This window comes from Oncorhynchus tshawytscha, unplaced genomic scaffold, assembly GCF_018296145.1.
Source record: "Oncorhynchus tshawytscha isolate Ot180627B unplaced genomic scaffold, Otsh_v2.0 Un_contig_2444_pilon_pilon, whole genome shotgun sequence".
NCBI lineage: Eukaryota > Metazoa > Chordata > Actinopteri > Salmoniformes > Salmonidae > Oncorhynchus > Oncorhynchus tshawytscha.
In genome coordinates, this window is record NW_024609526.1 from 73,610 (window position 1) to 92,500 (window position 18,891).

At 45.2% G+C, this 18,891-nt stretch overlaps 1 protein-coding gene across 3 annotated transcripts in view; it reads left to right on the top strand.

The window, feature by feature from the left end:
* LOC112225057 (MDM2 binding protein) overlaps nucleotides 1–18,891 on the top strand; it is a 61,873-nt gene that overhangs the window by 4,934 nt on the left and 38,048 nt on the right. For 2 of the 3 annotated variants that reach the window (XM_042315715.1, XM_042315717.1), the window contains exons 8-13: nucleotides 3,861–3,983; nucleotides 4,678–4,707; nucleotides 14,324–14,418; nucleotides 15,464–15,530; nucleotides 17,718–17,835; nucleotides 18,101–18,271. In XM_042315715.1, coding sequence (XP_042171649.1) covers nucleotides 3,861–3,983; nucleotides 4,678–4,707; nucleotides 14,324–14,418; nucleotides 15,464–15,530; nucleotides 17,718–17,835; nucleotides 18,101–18,271 — 604 coding nt within the window. The remainder of the gene's footprint in view (nucleotides 1–3,860; nucleotides 3,984–4,677; nucleotides 4,708–14,323; nucleotides 14,419–15,463; nucleotides 15,531–17,717; nucleotides 17,836–18,100; nucleotides 18,272–18,891) is intronic. The other variant, XM_042315716.1, reaches the window with a different exon arrangement.

Sequence of the window (18,891 nt, forward strand, 5' to 3'; positions counted from 1 at the left end):
GTCTTGGCTGTTTACATAGAGTCGTTGTCCTGTTGGAAGGTGAACATTCGTCCCAGTCTGAGGTGCTGAGCGCTCTGGAGCAGGTTTTCATCAAGGATCTCTCTGTACTTTGCTCCGTTCATCTTTCCCTTGATCCTGACTAGTCTCCCAGTCCCTGCCGCTGAAAAACATCCCCACAGCATGATGCTGCCACCATGCTTCACCGTAGGGATGGTGCCAGGTTTCCTCCAAATGTGACACTTGGCATTCAGGCCAAAGAGGTCAATCTTGGTTTCATCAGACCAGAGAATCTTGTTTCTCATGGTCTGAGAATATTTAGGTACCTTTTGGCAAACTCTATGCAGGCTTTCGTGTGTCTTTTACTGGGGAGTGGCTTCCACAGAGGAACTCTGGAGCTCTGTCAGAGTGACCATCGGGATCTTGGTCACCTCCCCAACCAAGGCCCTTCTCCCCCGATTGCTCAGTTTGGCCGGGCGGCCAGCTATAGGAAGAGTCTTGGTGGTTCCAAACTTCTTTCATTTAAGAATGATGGAAGCCACTGTGTTATTGTGGACCTTCAATGCTGCAGAAATTGTTTGGTACCTCTTTCCCCAGATCTGTGCTTCGACACAATCCTGTCTCGGAGCTCTACGGACAATTCCTTTGACCTCATGGCTTGGTGTTTCCTCTGACATGCACTGTCAACTGTAGGACCATATAGACAGGCCTTTCCAAGTCATGTCCAATCAATTGAATAGAAGACCGGTGGACTCCAATCAAGTTGTAGAAACATCTCAAGAATGATCAATGGAAACAGTTAAATAAAGGTTAAATAAAAAAAATAAAACAAGATGCACCAGAACTCAATTTCAAGTCTCATAGCAAAGTGTCTGAATATTTAGGTAAATAAGGCATTTCTGTTTTTTATATTTAATACATTTGCTAACATTTCTAAACTGTTTTTGCTTTGTCATTATGGGGTATTATGTGTAGATTGAGACATTTTTTTATTTAATTAATTTTAGAATAAATCAAATCAATTTTATGTCACATGTGCCAAATACAACAGGTTTAGACCTTACAGTGAAATGCTTACTAACAAGCCCTTAACCAATAATGCAGTTTTAAGAATAAAAAAGAATAATAATTAAAAGAATAAGAAATAAAAGTAAGACAAAAAGAGCAGCAGTAAAATAACAATAGCGAGTCAATGTGGAGGCTATATACAGGGTGTTACGGTACAGAGTAAATGTGGAGACTATATACAGGGTGTTACGGTACAGAGTCAATGTGGAGACTATATACAGGGTGTTACGGTACAGAGTAAATGTGGAGGCTATATACAGGGTGTTACGGTACAGAGTCAATGTGGAGGCTATATACAGGGTGTTACGGTACAGAGTAAATGTGGAGGCTATATACAGGGTGTTACGGTACAGAGTCAATGTGGAGACTATATACAGGGTGTTACGGTACAGAGTCAATGTGGAGGCTATATACAGGGTGTTACGGTACAGAGTAAATGTGGAGGCTATATACAGGGTGTTACGGTACAGAGTCAATGTGGAGGCTATATACAGGGTGTTACGGTACAGAGTAAATGTGGAGGCTATATACAGGGTGTTACGGTACAGAGTCAATGTGGAGGCTATATACAGGGTGTTACGGTACAGAGTCAATGTGGAGGCTATATACAGGGTGTTATGGTACAGAGTCAATGTGGAGGCTATATACAGGGTGTTATGGTACAGAGTCAATGTGGAGGCTATATACAGGGTGTTATGGTACAGAGTCAATGTGGAGGCTATATACAGGGTGTTACGGTACAGAGTCAATGTGGAGGTTATATACAGGGGGTACCGGTACGGAGTCAATGTGCGGGGGCACTAGTTAGTCGAGGTAATGTACATGTAGGTAGAGTTAAAGTGACTATGCATAATAAACAGAGAGTAGCAGCAGTGTAAAAGAGGGGCAGGGGGGCAAATAGTCATTTGATTAGATGTTCAGGAGTCTTATGGCTTGGGGGTAGAAGCTGTTTAGAAGCCTCTTGGACCTAGACTTGGTGCTCCGGTACCGCTTGCCATGCAGTAGCAGAGAGAACAGTCTATGACTGGGGTGGCTGGAGTCTTTGACCATTTTTAGGGCCTTCCTCTGACACCGCCTGGTATAGAGGTTCTGGATGGCAGGAAGCTTGGCCCCAGTGATGTACTGGGCCATATGCACTACCCTTTGTAGTGCCTTGCGGTCAGAGGCCGAGCAGTTGCCATACCAAGCAGTGATGCAACCAGTCAGGATGCTCTCGATGGTGCAGCTGTAGAACCTTTCGTGGATCTGAGGACCCATGCCTAATATTTTCAGTCTCCTGAGAGGGAATAGGCTGTAATGTAACAAAATGTGGAAAAAAGGAAGTGGCCTGAATACTTTCTGAATGCACTGTAGATTATGCTGCCCTAGGATTATGTATAGGGGTCATGTGTGGGTCAGGGTGCTCAGTGTGTGCCAAGCCTAGGGCTGTAATGAAGGGTTCTTCTGTCTGGAGGCCTTTCTGGGCCTGGAGACAGGGGTTAAGGGTCACTGCAAATCCAGAGCCCCCTAGCTGGCACGCTGGACCACTGCCAGGGTTACTCACCTCTTCACCCAGCCCACTGACTGGCACACAGGGGGGGGCATGAGAACCTGCTGTGCCTGGCCCTGAACCCAAACCCGATCCGTCGTCTTGGTACTGCTTGTACTCAATGAGAGTTGATAGACGTGTTGTGAATTTAGCCTTTTTAATGTTCTTTTCATTAGAGTGTATTTTTGCCAAGTCAAGATCACATATTTTACATCTGTACCTTTACAATACAACTTCCTCTCTAGTGTTGCCTTTTCCCCTTCATCCTCTAGAACACATCAGCTCAGCTGTCACTGTTACAATGTAATTATGGTTTTCCATAGGACGTTGACAGGGCCGTAGCTACGTCTGAGGACACAGGTCTGGACCTTTCCCTAATTAATAAACAAACCAAAAAAAAAAAAAAAATATATATATATATATATATATATATATATATATATATATATAATATATATATATATAATATATATATATATTTATATATATATATATATATATATATATATATATATAATATATATATATATATATATATATATATATATATATATATATAATATATATATATATATATATATATATAATATATATATATATATATATATATATATATATATATATATATATATATATATATATATATATATATATATATATATATATATATATATATATATATATATATATATATATATATATATATATATATATATATATATATATATAATATATATATTTTTATATATATATATTTAATACATGATAAGTGATTGATAGTTGGTTTTCAGCAGTCATAAAAGTATGCCTTATTTCCTTGAAAGAACTAATAAAATATGGATTTTGTCAGGCAGCAAAGGCTCTATAGAGATGAGATGGTGACGGAATGAAATTATAGTCATCAAAAAAAGCAAATGTAAGGCAGTCATGGGAATTTTATGAATAGTTTTATTCTGTGTTCCAGCATTCAACACACAGATTGCGTAGTGCATGTTTAACAAAATAAACTAAATCGAAAATTGTGATATTGTTTTTTGTAATGAAACTAAACCGACCTCAAAAAGCACTAATCGCTCAACCAATGTGATAAAGGCAGGAGTCATGTTTGCTGCTCTCCAAAATATTATTTGTTTTGTTTTTAAATGTCTTAGGTATTGATTACAGTGAGAACAGGCTGTCTTGGGAAATCTCTTTTCTAAAATGGAAACCCAGTTTGAGTTCACTAATGTTGCTGTCCTATTGATTTCTCTCCTGTGCTGTCTAACAGTTTGCTTCTGAGGTGAGGTTTGAAGGCTTCTCCCTCAGAGCCCAGGATAGAGAGACATGGTACAGCCTGCTGCCTTCTGATCCAGGATCCCATAACAACTCTGACCACAAGCTACACTCAGAGGTGAGTAGTCCTACCCACCACCTTATCCTATCCTACCCCACCCGATCCTAACCCACCCTATCTGATCCTACCCTAACCTACCCCACCTTATCCTATCCTACCCCACCCAAATCTAACCCACACTATCTGATCCTACCCTAACCTACCCCACCTTATCCTATCCTACCCCACCCAAACCTACCCCGCCCTATCTGATCCTACCCCACCCTAACCTAACCTACCCCACCCTATCCTATCCTACCCCACCCTAACCTACCCCACCTTATCCTATCCTACCCCACCTTATCCTATCCTACCCCACCCAAACCTACCCCACCCTATCTGATCCTACCCCACCCTAACCTACCCCACCTTATCCTATTCTACCCCACCCGAACCTACCCCACCCTATCCGATCCTACCCCACCTTACCCTATCCTACCCCACCCGATTCTACCCCACCTTATCCTATCCTACCCCACCTTATCCTATCCTACCCCACCCTATCCTACACTACCCCACCTCATCCTACCCCACCCGATCCTACCCCACCTTATCCTATCCTACCCCATCTTATCCTATCCTACCCCACCTCATCCTACCCCACCCGATCCTACCCCACCTTATCCTATCCTACACCACCTTATTCTATCCTACCCCAACCTATCCAACCCCACCTTATCCTATTCTAACATATCCTTCCCTACCCTCCCAGACGAACTCTGACCACAATCTACAGTCGGAGGTGAGTAGTCCTATCCTATCCTTCTCTGACTAACCAGACAACTAGTTTGCCACTGTAGTCTGGCCACTGTCAGCTACTGACTCACTGTCCTGCCCTACCTCCAACCTTCCAGTTCTACTAGCTACTGACTCACTGTCCTACCCTACCTCCAACCTTCCAGTTCTGTCTGCTACTGACTCACTGTCCTACCCTACCTCCAACCTTCCAGTTCTACTAGATACTGACTCACTGTCCTACCCTACCTCCAACCTTCCAGTTCTACTAGCTACTGACTCACTGTCCTACCCTACCTCCAACCTTCCAGTTCTACTAGCTACTGACTCACTGTCCTGCCTTACCTCCAACCTTCCAGTTCTGTCTGCTACTGACTCACTGTCCTACCCTACCTCCAACCTTCCAGTTCTGTCTGCTACTGACTCACTGTCCTACCCTACCTCCAACCTTCCAGTTCTACTAGATACTGACTCACTGTCCTGCCCTACCTCCAACCTTCCAGTTCTGTCTGCTACTGACTCACTGTCCTACCCTACCTCCAACCTTCCAGTTCTACTAGATACTGACTCACTGTCCTACCCTACCTCCAACCTTCCAGTTCTGTCTGCTACTGACTCACTGTCCTACCCTACCTCCAACCTACCAGTTCTACTATCTACTGACTCACTGTCCTACCCTACCTCCAACCTTCCAGTTCTACTAGATACTGACTCACTGTCATACCCTACCTCCAACCTTCCAGTTCTACTAGCTACTGACTCACTGTCCTACCCTACCCTACCTCCAACCTTCCAGTTCTACTAGCTACTGACTCACTGTCCTACCCTACCCCCAGCCTTCCAGTTCTGTCTGCTACTGACTCACTGTACTACCCTACCTCCAACCTTCCAGTTCTACTAGCTACTGACTCACTGTCCTACCCTACCCTACCTCCAACCTTCCAGTTCTACTAGCTACTGACTCACTGTCCTACCCTACCTCCAACCTTCCAGTTCTACTAGCTACTGAGTCACTGTCCTACCCTACCTCCAACCTTCCAGTTCTACTAGCTACTGACTCACTGTCCTACCCTACCCCCAGCCTTCCAGTTCTACTAGCTACTGACTCACTGTCCTACCTTACCCCCAGCCTTCCAGTTCTACTAGCTACTGACTCACTGTCCTACCCTACCTCCAACCTTCCAGTTCTACTAGCTACTGACTCACTGTCCTACCCTACCCCCAGCCTTCCAGTTCTACTAGCTACTGACTCACTGTCCTACCCTACCCCCAGCCTTCCAGTTCTACTAGCTACTGACTCACTGTCCTACCCTACCTCCAACCTTCCAGTTCTACTAGCTACTGACTCACTGTCCTACCCTACCTCCAACCTTCCAGTTCTACTAGCTACTGACTCACTGTCCTACCCTACCTCCAACCTTCCAGTTCTACTAGCTACTGACTCACTGTCCTACCCTACCTCCAACCTTCCAGTTCTGTCTGCTACTGACTCACTGTCCTACCCTACCTCCAACCTTCCAGTTCAGTCCTACCCTACCTCCAACCTTCCAGTTCTACTAGCTACTGACTCACTGTCCTACCCTACCTCCAACCTTCCAGTTCTACTAGCTACTGACTCACTGTCCTGCCTTACCTCCAACCTTCCAGTTCTCTGCTACTGACTCACTGTCCTACCCTACCTCCAACCTTCCAGTTCTGTCTGCTACTGACTCACTGTCCTACCCTACCTCCAACCTTCCAGTTCTACTAGATACTGACTCACTGTCCTACCCTACCTCCAACCTTCCAGTTCTACTAGCTACTGACTCACTGTCCTACCCTACCTCCAACCTTCCAGTTCTACTAGCTACTGACTCACTGTCCTGCCTTACCTCCAACCTTCCAGTTCTGTCTGCTACTGACTCACTGTCCTACCCTACCTCCAACCTTCCAGTTCTGTCTGCTACTGACTCACTGTCCTACCCTACCTCCAACCTTCCAGTTCTACTAGATACTGACTCACTGTCCTGCCCTACCTCCAACCTTCCAGTTCTGTCTGCTACTGACTCACTGTCCTACCCTACCTCCAACCTTCCAGTTCTACTAGATACTGACTCACTGTCCTACCCTACCTCCAACCTTCCAGTTCTGTCTGCTACTGACTCACTGTCCTACCCTACCTCCAACCTACCAGTTCTACTATCTACTGACTCACTGTCCTACCCTACCTCCAACCTTCCAGTTCTACTAGATACTGACTCACTGTCATACCCTACCTCCAACCTTCCAGTTCTACTAGCTACTGACTCACTGTCCTACCCTACCCTACCTCCAACCTTCCAGTTCTACTAGCTACTGACTCACTGTCCTACCCTACCCCCAGCCTTCCAGTTCTGTCTGCTACTGACTCACTGTACTACCCTACCTCCAACCTTCCAGTTCTACTAGCTACTGACTCACTGTCCTACCCTACCCTACCTCCAACCTTCCAGTTCTACTAGCTACTGACTCACTGTCCTACCCTACCTCCAACCTTCCAGTTCTACTAGCTACTGAGTCACTGTCCTACCCTACCTCCAACCTTCCAGTTCTACTAGCTACTGACTCACTGTCCTACCCTACCCCCAGCCTTCCAGTTCTACTAGCTACTGACTCACTGTCCTACCCTACCCCCAGCCTTCCAGTTCTACTAGCTACTGACTCACTGTCCTACCCTACCTCCAACCTTCCAGTTCTACTAGCTACTGACTCACTGTCCTACCCTACCTCCAACCTTCCAGTTCTACTAGCTACTGACTCACTGTCCTACCCTACCTCCAACCTTCCAGTTCTACTAGCTACTGACTCACTGTCCTACCCTACCTCCAACCTTCCAGTTCTACTAGCTACTGACTCACTGTCCTACCCTACCTCCAACCTTCCAGTTCTACTAGCTACTGACTCACTGTCCTACCCTACCTCCAACCTTCCAGTTCTACTAGCTACTGACTCACTGTCCTACCCTACCTCCAACCTTCCAGTTCTGTCTGCTACTGACTCACTGTCCTACCCTACCTCCAACCTTCCAGTTCTACTAGATACTGACTCACTGTCCTACCCTACCTCCAACCTTCCAGTTCTACTAGCTACTGACTCACTGTCCTACCCTACCTCCAACCTTCCAGTTCTACTAGCTACTGACTCACTGTCCTGCCTTACCTCCAACCTTCCAGTTCTGTCTGCTACTGACTCACTGTCCTACCCTACCTCCAACCTTCCAGTTCTGTCTGCTACTGACTCACTGTCCTACCCTACCTCCAACCTTCCAGTTCTACTAGATACTGACTCACTGTCCTGCCCTACCTCCAACCTTCCAGTTCTGTCTGCTACTGACTCACTGTCCTACCCTACCTCCAACCTTCCAGTTCTACTAGATACTGACTCACTGTCCTACCCTACCTCCAACCTTCCAGTTCTGTCTGCTACTGACTCACTGTCCTACCCTACCTCCAACCTACCAGTTCTACTATCTACTGACTCACTGTCCTACCCTACCTCCAACCTTCCAGTTCTACTAGATACTGACTCACTGTCATACCCTACCTCCAACCTTCCAGTTCTACTAGCTACTGACTCACTGTCCTACCCTACCCTACCTCCAACCTTCCAGTTCTACTAGCTACTGACTCACTGTCCTACCCTACCCCCAGCCTTCCAGTTCTGTCTGCTACTGACTCACTGTACTACCCTACCTCCAACCTTCCAGTTCTACTAGCTACTGACTCACTGTCCTACCCTACCCTACCTCCAACCTTCCAGTTCTACTAGCTACTGACTCACTGTCCTACCCTACCTCCAACCTTCCAGTTCTACTAGCTACTGAGTCACTGTCCTACCCTACCTCCAACCTTCCAGTTCTACTAGCTACTGACTCACTGTCCTACCCTACCCCCAGCCTTCCAGTTCTACTGACTCACTGTCCTACCCTACCCCCAGCCTTCCAGTTCTACTAGCTACTGACTCACTGTCCTACCCTACCTCCAACCTTCCAGTTCTACTAGCTACTGACTCACTGTCCTACCCTACCTCCAACCTTCCAGTTCTACTAGCTACTGACTCACTGTCCTACCCTACCTCCAACCTTCCAGTTCTACTAGCTACTGACTCACTGTCCTACCCTACCTCCAACCTTCCAGTTCTGTCTGCTACTGACTCACTGTCCTACCCTACCTCCAACCTTCCAGTTCTGTCTGCTACTGACTCACTGTCCTACCCTACCTCCAACCTTCCAGTTCTACTAGATACTGACTCACTGTCCTACCCTACCTCCAACCTTACAGTTCTGTCTGCTACTGACTCACTGTACTACCCTACCTCCAACCTACCAGTTCTACTAGCTACTGACTCACTGTCCTACCCTACCTCCAACCTTCCAGTTCTACTAGCTACTGACTCACTGTCCTACCCTACCTCCAACCTTCCAGTTCTACTAGATACTGACTCACTGTCCTACCCTACCTCCAACCTTCCAGTTCTACTAGATACTGACTCACTGTCCTACCCTACCTCCAACCTTCCAGTTCTACTAGCTACTGACTCACTGTCCTACCCTACCTCCAACCTACCAGTTCTACTAACTACTGACTCACTGTCCTACCCTATCCCCAGCCTTCCAGTTCTACTATCTACTGACTCACTGTCCTACCCTACCTCCAACCTTCCAGTTCTACTAGCTACTGACTCACTGTCCTACCCTACCTCCAACCTTCCAGTTCTACTAGCTACTGACTCACTGTCCTACCCTACCTCCAACCTTCCAGTTCTACTAGCTACTGACTCACTGTCCTACCCTACCCCCAGCCTTCCAGTTCTACTAGCTACTGACTCACTGTCCTACCCTACCCCCAGCCTTCCAGTTCTGTCTGCTACTGACTCACTGTCCTACCCTACCTCCAACCTTCCAGTTCTACTGGCTACTGACTCACTGTCCTACCCTACCCCCAGCCTTCCAGTTCTACTAGCTACTGACTCACTGTCCTACCCTACCTCCAACCTTCCAGGTCTACTAGCTACTGACTCACTGTCCTACCCTACCTCCAACCTTCCGGTTCTACTAGCTACTGACTCACTGTCCTACCCTACCTCCAACCTTCCAGTTCTACTAGCTACTGACTCACTGTCCTACCCTACCTCCAACCTTCCAGTTCTACTAGCTACTGACTCACTGTCCTACCCTACCCCCAGCCTACCAGTTCTACTAGCTACTGACTCACTGTCCTACCCTACCCCCAGCCTTCCAGTTCTGTCTGCTACTGACTCACTGTCCTACCCTACCCCCAGCCTTCCAGTTCTGTCTGCTACTGACTCACTGTCCTACCCTACCTCCAACCTACCAGTTCTACTAGCTACTGACACTGTCCTGCCACCAGAGTAAGCATCTTTACTCACGGAGACACTGCAATGTAAACACATGTTTTTACACAGCTTTTAATACAATCAGTTGTTTTAGGGGTTAAAAGCAGACTCAAACTTACACTCCTACAGAACCCTTAAGGTGTTCAAACATCCACAAATCACTTTTTCAATAAAACACTGCTTAATAAAATACAAATAAAATATTTAGCTTCAGCCATCTAACACGGTTGGTGTTTCTGTCAGAGAGAGAGAGAGGGAGAAACAGAGAGAGAGACAGAAAGGGAGAGCGAGAGGGAGAAACAGAGAGAGAGACAGAAAGGGAGAGAGAGAGCGAGGGAGTGAGCTCAGTTAGTGTCCATGTTGCTGTCTCTCCGCTCCAGGCTCTGCTGTCATAAAAACCAGAGTGTTGCTCTAATGAGTTTTCCACTACAGATGAATCATGGCTGTTCTATGTAGCGATGGACACACACACACACACACACACACGCACGCTCAGTTATTAAACTCCTGGACTGTTTACTCGTGGTACACACAGCTGATTTACAACACCCATATTGATTAGCTAGTTAAATTCCTTTTTGTTCCGTGCCAGACAGTATCTATGATGATGATTATTGTGGTTCTGGGAGAGTGTGATTGTAGTAAAAGTAATTGTGCTCATGTTCTGTGTTTATGGTGTTGTTGAGACCATGACTAACCATCTGTTGTCTCTGTGGAACTGAAGGAGAGAGGTGGGTGTTGTGGTGGAGGAGGTTCAAGGTACTGCACTATATAGGGTGTGTGTAGTGTACTAGATAGGGAATATGCTGTGTGTAGTGTACTATATGGGGGATACGGTGTGTGTAGTGTACTATATAGGGGTTAGGGTGTGTGTAGTGTACTATATAGGGGATAGGGTGTGTGTAGTGCACTATATAGGGGATAGGGTGTTTGTAGTGCACTATATAGGGTGTCTGAGTAGTGCACTATATAGGGGATAGGGTGTCTGAGTAGTGCACTATATAGGGGATAGGGTGTGTGTAGTGTACTATATAGAGGATAGGATGTGTGTAGTGTACTATATAGGGGATAGGATGTGTGTAGTGTACTATATAGGGGCTAGGGTGTGTGTAGTGTACTATATAGGGGATATGGTGTGTGTAGTGTACTGTAGGGAATAGGGTGTCTGAGTAGTGCACTAGATAGGGGATAGGGTATGTGTAGTGTACTGTGTGTATAGGGGATATGGTGTGTGTGGTGTACTAGATTAGGGGATAGGGTGTGTGTTGTGTACTAGATAGGGGATAGGGTGTGTGTTGTGTACTATGTAGGGGATAGGATGTGTGTGGTGTACTAGATAGGGGATATGGTGTGTGTGGTGTACTAGATAGGGGATATGATGTGTGTGGTGGACTGTGTATATAGGCTCTATAGTAGTCAGTGGGCCTGGTATGATAATGGAGAAGGCTCTATAGTAGTCAGTGGGCCTGGTATGATAATGGAGAAGGCTCTATAGTAGTCAGTAGGCCTGGTATGATAATGGAGAAGGCTCTATAGTAGTCAGTGGGCCTGGTATGATAATGGAGAAGGCTCTATAGTAGTCAGTGGGCCTGGTATGATAATGGAGAAGGCTCTATAGTAGTCAGTGGGCCTGGTATGATAATGGAGAAGGCTCTATAGTAGTCAGTGGGCCTGGCCTGGCTGCACCCTCTATGAAGAATTCACCTCTCAGAGAACCCAGGACCATATGTCCAATCCCCTCTTGCCTCCCCTCGCTCCTGACAATTCCACCAGAGAACCTCAGTGTGAACTCAAAGGCAGAGCTGTAACTCCCAGGCCAGTTGTAACTCCCAGGCCAGTTGTAACTCCCAGGCCAGCTGTAACTCCCAGGCCAGTTGTAACTCCCAGGCCAGCTGTAACTCCCAGGCCAGGCCAGTTGTAACTCCCAGGCCAGTTGTAACTCCCAGGCCAGCTGTAACTCCCAGGCCAGGCCAGCTATAACTCCCAGGCCAGGCCAGCTGTAACTCCCAGGCCAGGCCAGCTGTAACTCCCAGGCCAGGCCAGTTGTAACTCCCAGGCCAGGCCAGTTGTAACTCCCAGGCCAGGCCAGTTGTAACTCCCAGGCCAGGCCAGTTGTAACTCCCAGGCCAGGCCAGTTGTAACTCCCAGGCCAGGCCAGTTGTAACCCAGGCCAGGCCAGTTGTAACTGCCAGGCCAGTTGTAACTCCCAGGCCAGTTGTAACTCCCAGGCCAGCTGTAACTCCCAGGCCAGTTGTAACTGCCAGGCCAGGCCAGTTGTAACTGCCAGGCCAGGCCAGCTGTAACTGCCAGGCCAGGCTAGCTGTAACTGCCAGGCCAGGCCTGCTGTAACTCCCAGGCCAGGCCTGCTGTAACTCCCAGCTGTAACTGCCAGGCCAGTTGTAACTCCCAGGCCAGGCCAGTTGTAACTCCCAGGCCAGGCCAGTTGTAACTCCCAGGCCAGTTGTAACTGCCAGGCCAGCTGTAACTCCCAGGCCAGCTGTAACTCCCAGGCCAGTTGTAACTCCCAGGCCAGGCCAGCTGTAACTGCCAGGCCAGGCCAGCTGTAACTGCCAGGCCAGGCCAGCTGTAACTGCCAGGCCAGGCCTGCTGTAACTGCCAGGCCAGGCCTGCTGTAACTCCCAGGCCAGGCCTGCTGTAACTCCCAGGCCAGGCCTGCTGTAACTCCCAGCTGTAACTCCCAGGCCAGGCCTGCTGTAACTCCCAGGCCAGGCCTGCTGTAACTCCCAGGCCAGGCCTGCCAGGCCAGGCCAGCTGTAACTGCCAGGCCAGGCCTGCTGTAACTGCCAGGCCAGGCCTGCTGTAACTGCCAGGCCAGGCCTGCTGTAACTCCCAGGCCAGGCCAGCTGTAACTGCCAGGCCAGGCCTGCTGTAACTGCCAGGCCAGGCCTGCTGTAACTCCCAGGCCAGGCCTGCTGTAACTCCCAGGCCAGGCCTGCTGTAACTCCCAGCTGTAACTCCCAGGCCAGGCCTGCTGTAACTCCCAGGCCAGGCCTGCTGTAACTCCCAGGCCAGGCCTGCTGTAACTCCCAGCTGTAACTCCCAGTTGTAACTCCCAGTTGTAACTCCATGTCTGTATTTAGATGTGACTCATCCTAAAGCAGATGCATTACTGCACTTTCAGGAAGCTTAGCTTTAGGCCTACTTGGAGTTGCTATTAATGAAAGTATTTGGGTAGTTTCTACTCTTAGTTTGCAAGGCTGAGGTTGAGGAGAAAAGCAGAACGCAGCCTTTGCATCGATGGAATTCTATCTCTATACGGTGACCTGTGAAGGAGCTGTCTCTGTCCCTTGTTTGGGAAATGGGATGTGGAGCTAATCCCGGGCCAGAGAGAGGGAGGGGATAGGCTGATAGGGTGAAAGCTATGCCAGCTACTTATTAAACTGGCCTAGCTACACACACAGTCTGATAATACCTGATACAGTCGTTGAACAAAGCTGACATTGCTGTAAAGTTAGAGGTCAATGAAAGTACTGAAACATGCCAACTAAATATCAGCATAACGGCTTCCGCTTTCTATCAAGTGGTAATATTTCAATCTAAAGCTTGAGTTGTGTGTATAATATCAGCTTTACGGTAATATTTCAATCTAAAGCTTGTGTTGTGTGTATAATATCAGCTTTACGGTAATATTTCAATCTAAAGCTTGTGTTGTGTGTATAATATCAGCTTTACGGTAATATTTAAATCTAAAGCTTGTGTTGTGTGTATAATATCAGCTTTACGGTAATATTTCAATCTAAAGCTTGTGTTGTGTGTATAATATCAGCTTTACGGTAATATTTAAATCTAAAGCTTGAGTTGTGTGTATAATATCAGCTTTACGGTAATATTTAAATCTAAAGCTTGAGTTGTGTGTATAATATCAGCTTTACGGTAAATATTTCAATCTAAAGCTTGAGTTGTGTGTGTATAATATCAGTTTTACGGTAATATTTCAATCTAAAGCTTGTGTTGTGTGTATAATATCAGCTTTACGATAATATTTCAATCTAAAGCTTGTGTTGTGTGTATAATATCAGCTTTACGGTAATATTTCTAACTAAAGCTTGTGTTGTGGGTATAATATCAGCTTTACGGTAATATTTAAATCTAAAGCTTGCGTTGTGTGTGTATAATATCAGCTTTACGGTAATATTTAAATCTAAAGCTTGTGTTGTGTGTATAATATCAGCTTTACGGTAATATTTCAATCTAAAGCTTGCTCTCTCTCTCCTCTCCTCTTTCTCCAGGTGTTCCATTACTTCTGGTCTGTTCTAGACCTGGTTCAGTTGGTGACGGTGTCAGATATTCCCAGCTTCCTCCGCTCCAGCACAGAGTTTCACCTGTATCCTTCACATCAGCTGATGACTGAGGTGTCCACATCTCAGATAAACTGTTCCTCTCAGATCTATAAACTGGAGATATTTAACCACAAAGCTGGTTTAAGGGAAGGGACTTTTCAGAATGTTACAGTTGTATGTGACCTGCTAGACAGTCACGCTGGAAGTCAGGCTACAGATATGGTCATTTATTTACTCTCTGAACAGGTTTACCCTTGAAACTGGTTTGGGGATAATGAACTTTGTACTTAGATAATGATTAGCCAGGTCTCATGTGACTGTATCTCCATGTAGACTGAACATGATCTTTTTCTACTGTCATTGTGTGAAGTAATAACAGATCAAGCCTTACAGTATAAAAGGCAATAATAAATAGCTAGATTCATCTCCCCAGTGTTTCACACTTGTCATGTACAGTATAATTAATCAATAAGGCCCGGGGGGGGGGTGTGGTATATGGCCAATATATCACGGCTAAAGCCTTTTCTTGGCATGACGCAACGCAGAGTGCCTGGTTACAGCCCTTAGCCGTGGTATATGTATTTATTTAACCTTTATTTAACCTCTAACTAGGCATGACGCAACGCAGAGTGCCTGGATACAGCCCTTAGCCGTGGTATATGTATTTATTTTACCTTTATTTAACCTCTAACTAGGCAAGTCAGTTAAGAACACATTCTTATTCAAAACGAGGGCCTAGGAACAGTGTGTTAACTGCCTTGTTCAGGGGCAGAACGACAGATTTTTTACCTTGTCAGCTCAGGGATTCGATCTAGCAACCTTTCGGTTTCTGGCCCAACGCTCTAATCACTAGGCTACCTGCCATATATTGGCAATATACCACAAACCTCCGAGGTGCTTTATTGCTATTAGAAACTGGTTACCAACATAATTAAAGCAGGTAAAATACATGTTTTGTCATACCTGTGATATACCACGGCTGTCAGCCAATGAGCATTCAGGGCTCGACCCAGCCAGTTTATGAAAGCCAATAAGAAACAGCTAGATACATCTCCCCAGTGTTCTACATCCCTTGACCAATCACGACAGAGAACTCTCCTCCAAATCACTGAGAGATAAACGGCTCCTTGATCAGTTCAGATCACTGTCTGGAAAGGTACATCAATCAGTCAGTACTACTCCAGTGTGTGACTCAATATACTGTGACTATCAGGCAGTAGTAGTAGTAACAGTAGTAGTAGTAATAACAGTAGTAGTAGTAGTAGTAGTAACAGTAGTAGTAGCAGTAGTAACAGTAGTAGCAGTTGTAACAGTAGTAGTAGTAATAACAGTAGTAGTAGTAGTAGTAGTAACAGTAGTAACAGTAGTAGCAGTAGTAGTAGTAGTAGTAGTAATAACAGTAGTAGTAGTAGTAGTAGTAGCAGTAGTAACAGTAGTAGCAGTAGTAGTAGTAGTAGTAACAGTAGTAGTAGCAGTAGTAACATTAGTAGTAGTAACAGTAGTAGTAGTAGTAGTAGTAGTAGTAACAGTAGTAGTAGCAGTAGTAGTAGCAGTAGTAACATTAGTAGTAGTAACAGTAGTAGTAGTAGTAGTAGTAGTAGTACCAGTAGTAGTAGTAGTACCATTAGCAGCAGCAGTATTAGTAGTAGCAGTAGTAGTAGTAGTAGTACCAGTACCAGTAGTAGTAGTAGTAGTAGTAGTAGTAGTAGTAGTAGTAGTAGTAGTAGTAACAGTAGTAATAGTAGTAGTAGCAGTAGTAGCAGTAGTAACAGTAGTAGTACCAGTAGTAGTAGTAACAGTAGTAGTACCAGTAACAGTAGTAGTAACAGTAGTAGTAGTAGTAGTAACAGTAGTAGTAGTAGTAGTAGCAGTAGTAGTAGTAGTAGTAACAGTAGTAGTAGTAGTAGTAGCAGTAGTAGTAGCAGTAGTAGTAGTAGTAGTAGCAGTAGTAGTAGTAGTAGTAACAGTAGTAACAGTAGTAGTAGCAGTAGTAGTAGCAGTAGTAGTAACAGTAGTAGTAGTAGCAGTAGTAGCAGCAGTAACAGTAGTAGTAGCAGTAACAGTAGTAGTAGTAGCAGTAACAGTAGTAGTAGCAGTAACAGTAGTAGTAGTAGTAGCAGCAGTAGTAGTAGTAGTAGTAACAGTAGTAGTAGTAGCAGTAACAGTAGTAGTAGTAGTAGCAGTAGTAGTAACAGTAGCAACAGCAGTAGTAGTAGGAGCAGCAGTAGGAGCAGTAGTAGTAGTAACAGCAGTAGCAGCAGCAGTAGAAACAGTAGTAGCAGCAGTAGTAGTAGTAGTAACAGTAGTAGTAGTAGCAGTAGTAGCAGTAGTAGTAGTAGTAGTAGTAGTAGTAGTAGTAGCAGCAGTAGCAGTAGTAGTAGTAGTAGCAACAGTAGTAGTAGTAGTAGTAGCAGTAGCAGTAGTAATAGTAGTAGCAGCAGCAGCAGCAGTAGTAGCAGCAGTAGTAGTAGTAGTAGCAGTAGTAGTAGTAGTAGTAGCAGTAGTAGTAGTAGTAGTAGTAGTAGTAGTAGCAGCAGTAGTAGCAGTAGTACCAGTAGTACCAGTAGCAGTAGTAGTAGCAGTAGTAGTAGTAGTAGTAGTAGCAGTAGCAGTAGTGTAGTAGTAGTAGTGTAGTAGTAGTAGTATTAGTATTAGTATTAGTATTAGTAGTAGTAGCAGTAGCAGTAGTAGCGGTAGTAGTAGCAGTAGTAGTAGTAGTAGTAGTAGTAGTAGTACTAGTAGTAGTAGTAGTACCATTAGCAGCAGCAGTATTAGTAGTAGCAGTAGTAGTAGTAGCAGTAGTAGTACCAGTAGTAGTAGTAGTAGTAGTAGTAGTAGTAGTAGTAGTAGTAGTAACAGTAGTAATAGTAGTAGTAGCAGTAGTAGCAGTAGTAACAGTAGTAGTACCAGTAGTAGTAGCAGTAGTAATAGTAGTAGCAGTAGTAATAGTAGTAGTAGTAGTAGCAGTAGCAGTAGTAGTAGTAGTAGCAGTAGTAATAGTAGTAGTAGTAGTAGCAGTAGCAGTAGTAGTATATTCATGGGGCGAATGCAAATGGAGAACTTGGGACTATAAGGTTCAATCCGTATTTGTGTGGAAATGTAGTTATTGACAGCCTTGTTCACTACCTTTATGGTACTATAAATACCCCAATACATGTTGTTGCGTTCAAAATAATACAATTAAAAATAGTTGACACCATTCAAACCAATTAGGATTCAGAACTTTAAAACAAATTCTCTCAGAATCATATTTTTGCACATAGAACCTTCTAGTTCCAAGCTCTAGATATGTCAAATAATGATTTGAGGTGTGTTTGGTTTACACATTTGGTTTATACTCCAGGTAGGGGCACTGTTCTCTCTATCCTGTACGGTCAGCTCCATGGCTCTACCCCCTGCCTCTCAGCTCAGCTCCCAGAAGTGGAAGGACTTCATGGCTAAGAGACCCAAGACCCTGCCTGGTAGGTACTGTATGTGGATCGTCAGCTACAGCCCGTGTGTGAGAAAAGGGATTGGCTCCGTGTTGGTCCTGGATCGACCGTCACAGAACTAACTGTATAGGAACTATAAATATTTAAACAACCAGAATCAAGGCAACAAGGAGAACCAAGGCAGTCTTTATACTATATAAACCTCCCTAGGCATTCCTATGGCTTTTTCTCTACCTATAATCTGGATGTGTGTTCTTTATTTTCAACTCATTTTGACCTATTTGGTTTGCCATAGTTCCATATGTGGAGGTGAAGGGTGAGAGCGGACACTACTTCCTGTTGGTCCAGGGGTCAGAGGGCGGAGGCTGCAAGGCCCGCATGATACACTCAGCCAATCAGATCAATGGAGCCGCTGCCATGGCAACCGTCAATGGGCTTCTGAAAGAGAATTCTGTGTCGTCTTCAGGTAAGAAACTTAAAAAAGAAATGGTGACCAAACAAAGATCTACTCTGATATTAAGTGTTGTTTACATTATAATTGGTGACGTACCTGTCAATATCACGGACAGTATGAATGGTCTACTGTCAGCATGGTATCCAGCAGTCTTTAAAGACTGGCTCAGAGACTGGGCAGAACGTAATTACAAATGATTTGTAGACTGAAAATTGACTGCAAGAATCCCAAACAGATATAATATTTGACAAAAACATAATCATTTCAAGCCTTGCTTACATTTGCATAAGATCACATACCTCTCTATTGTGCGTGCCAATACTTGGGAACAGATTTCCTAAATTAAAATAACTTGGAGCTGATTTGCTGGTGTTTTTACAGTCTTATGTCCAAACATTTTTAAAAAATGAAATAAGGGGGGCCAAAATAAAAGCACCCGCGGGCCTCCAGTTGGGGAACCCTGCCCTTACTCTTCTGACTCTTTCCTCTGGATATTCACCTTCTTTCAGAGATAATAAAGCCCTGTAGAAAGAGAGACAGACATACCTCTGAGTGAAACAGAGGACGAAGAGAGAAGACACAGCAGTGTAGTCTCTCTCTTTCCTCTCTCTTTCGTCTCTCTCTTTCGTCTC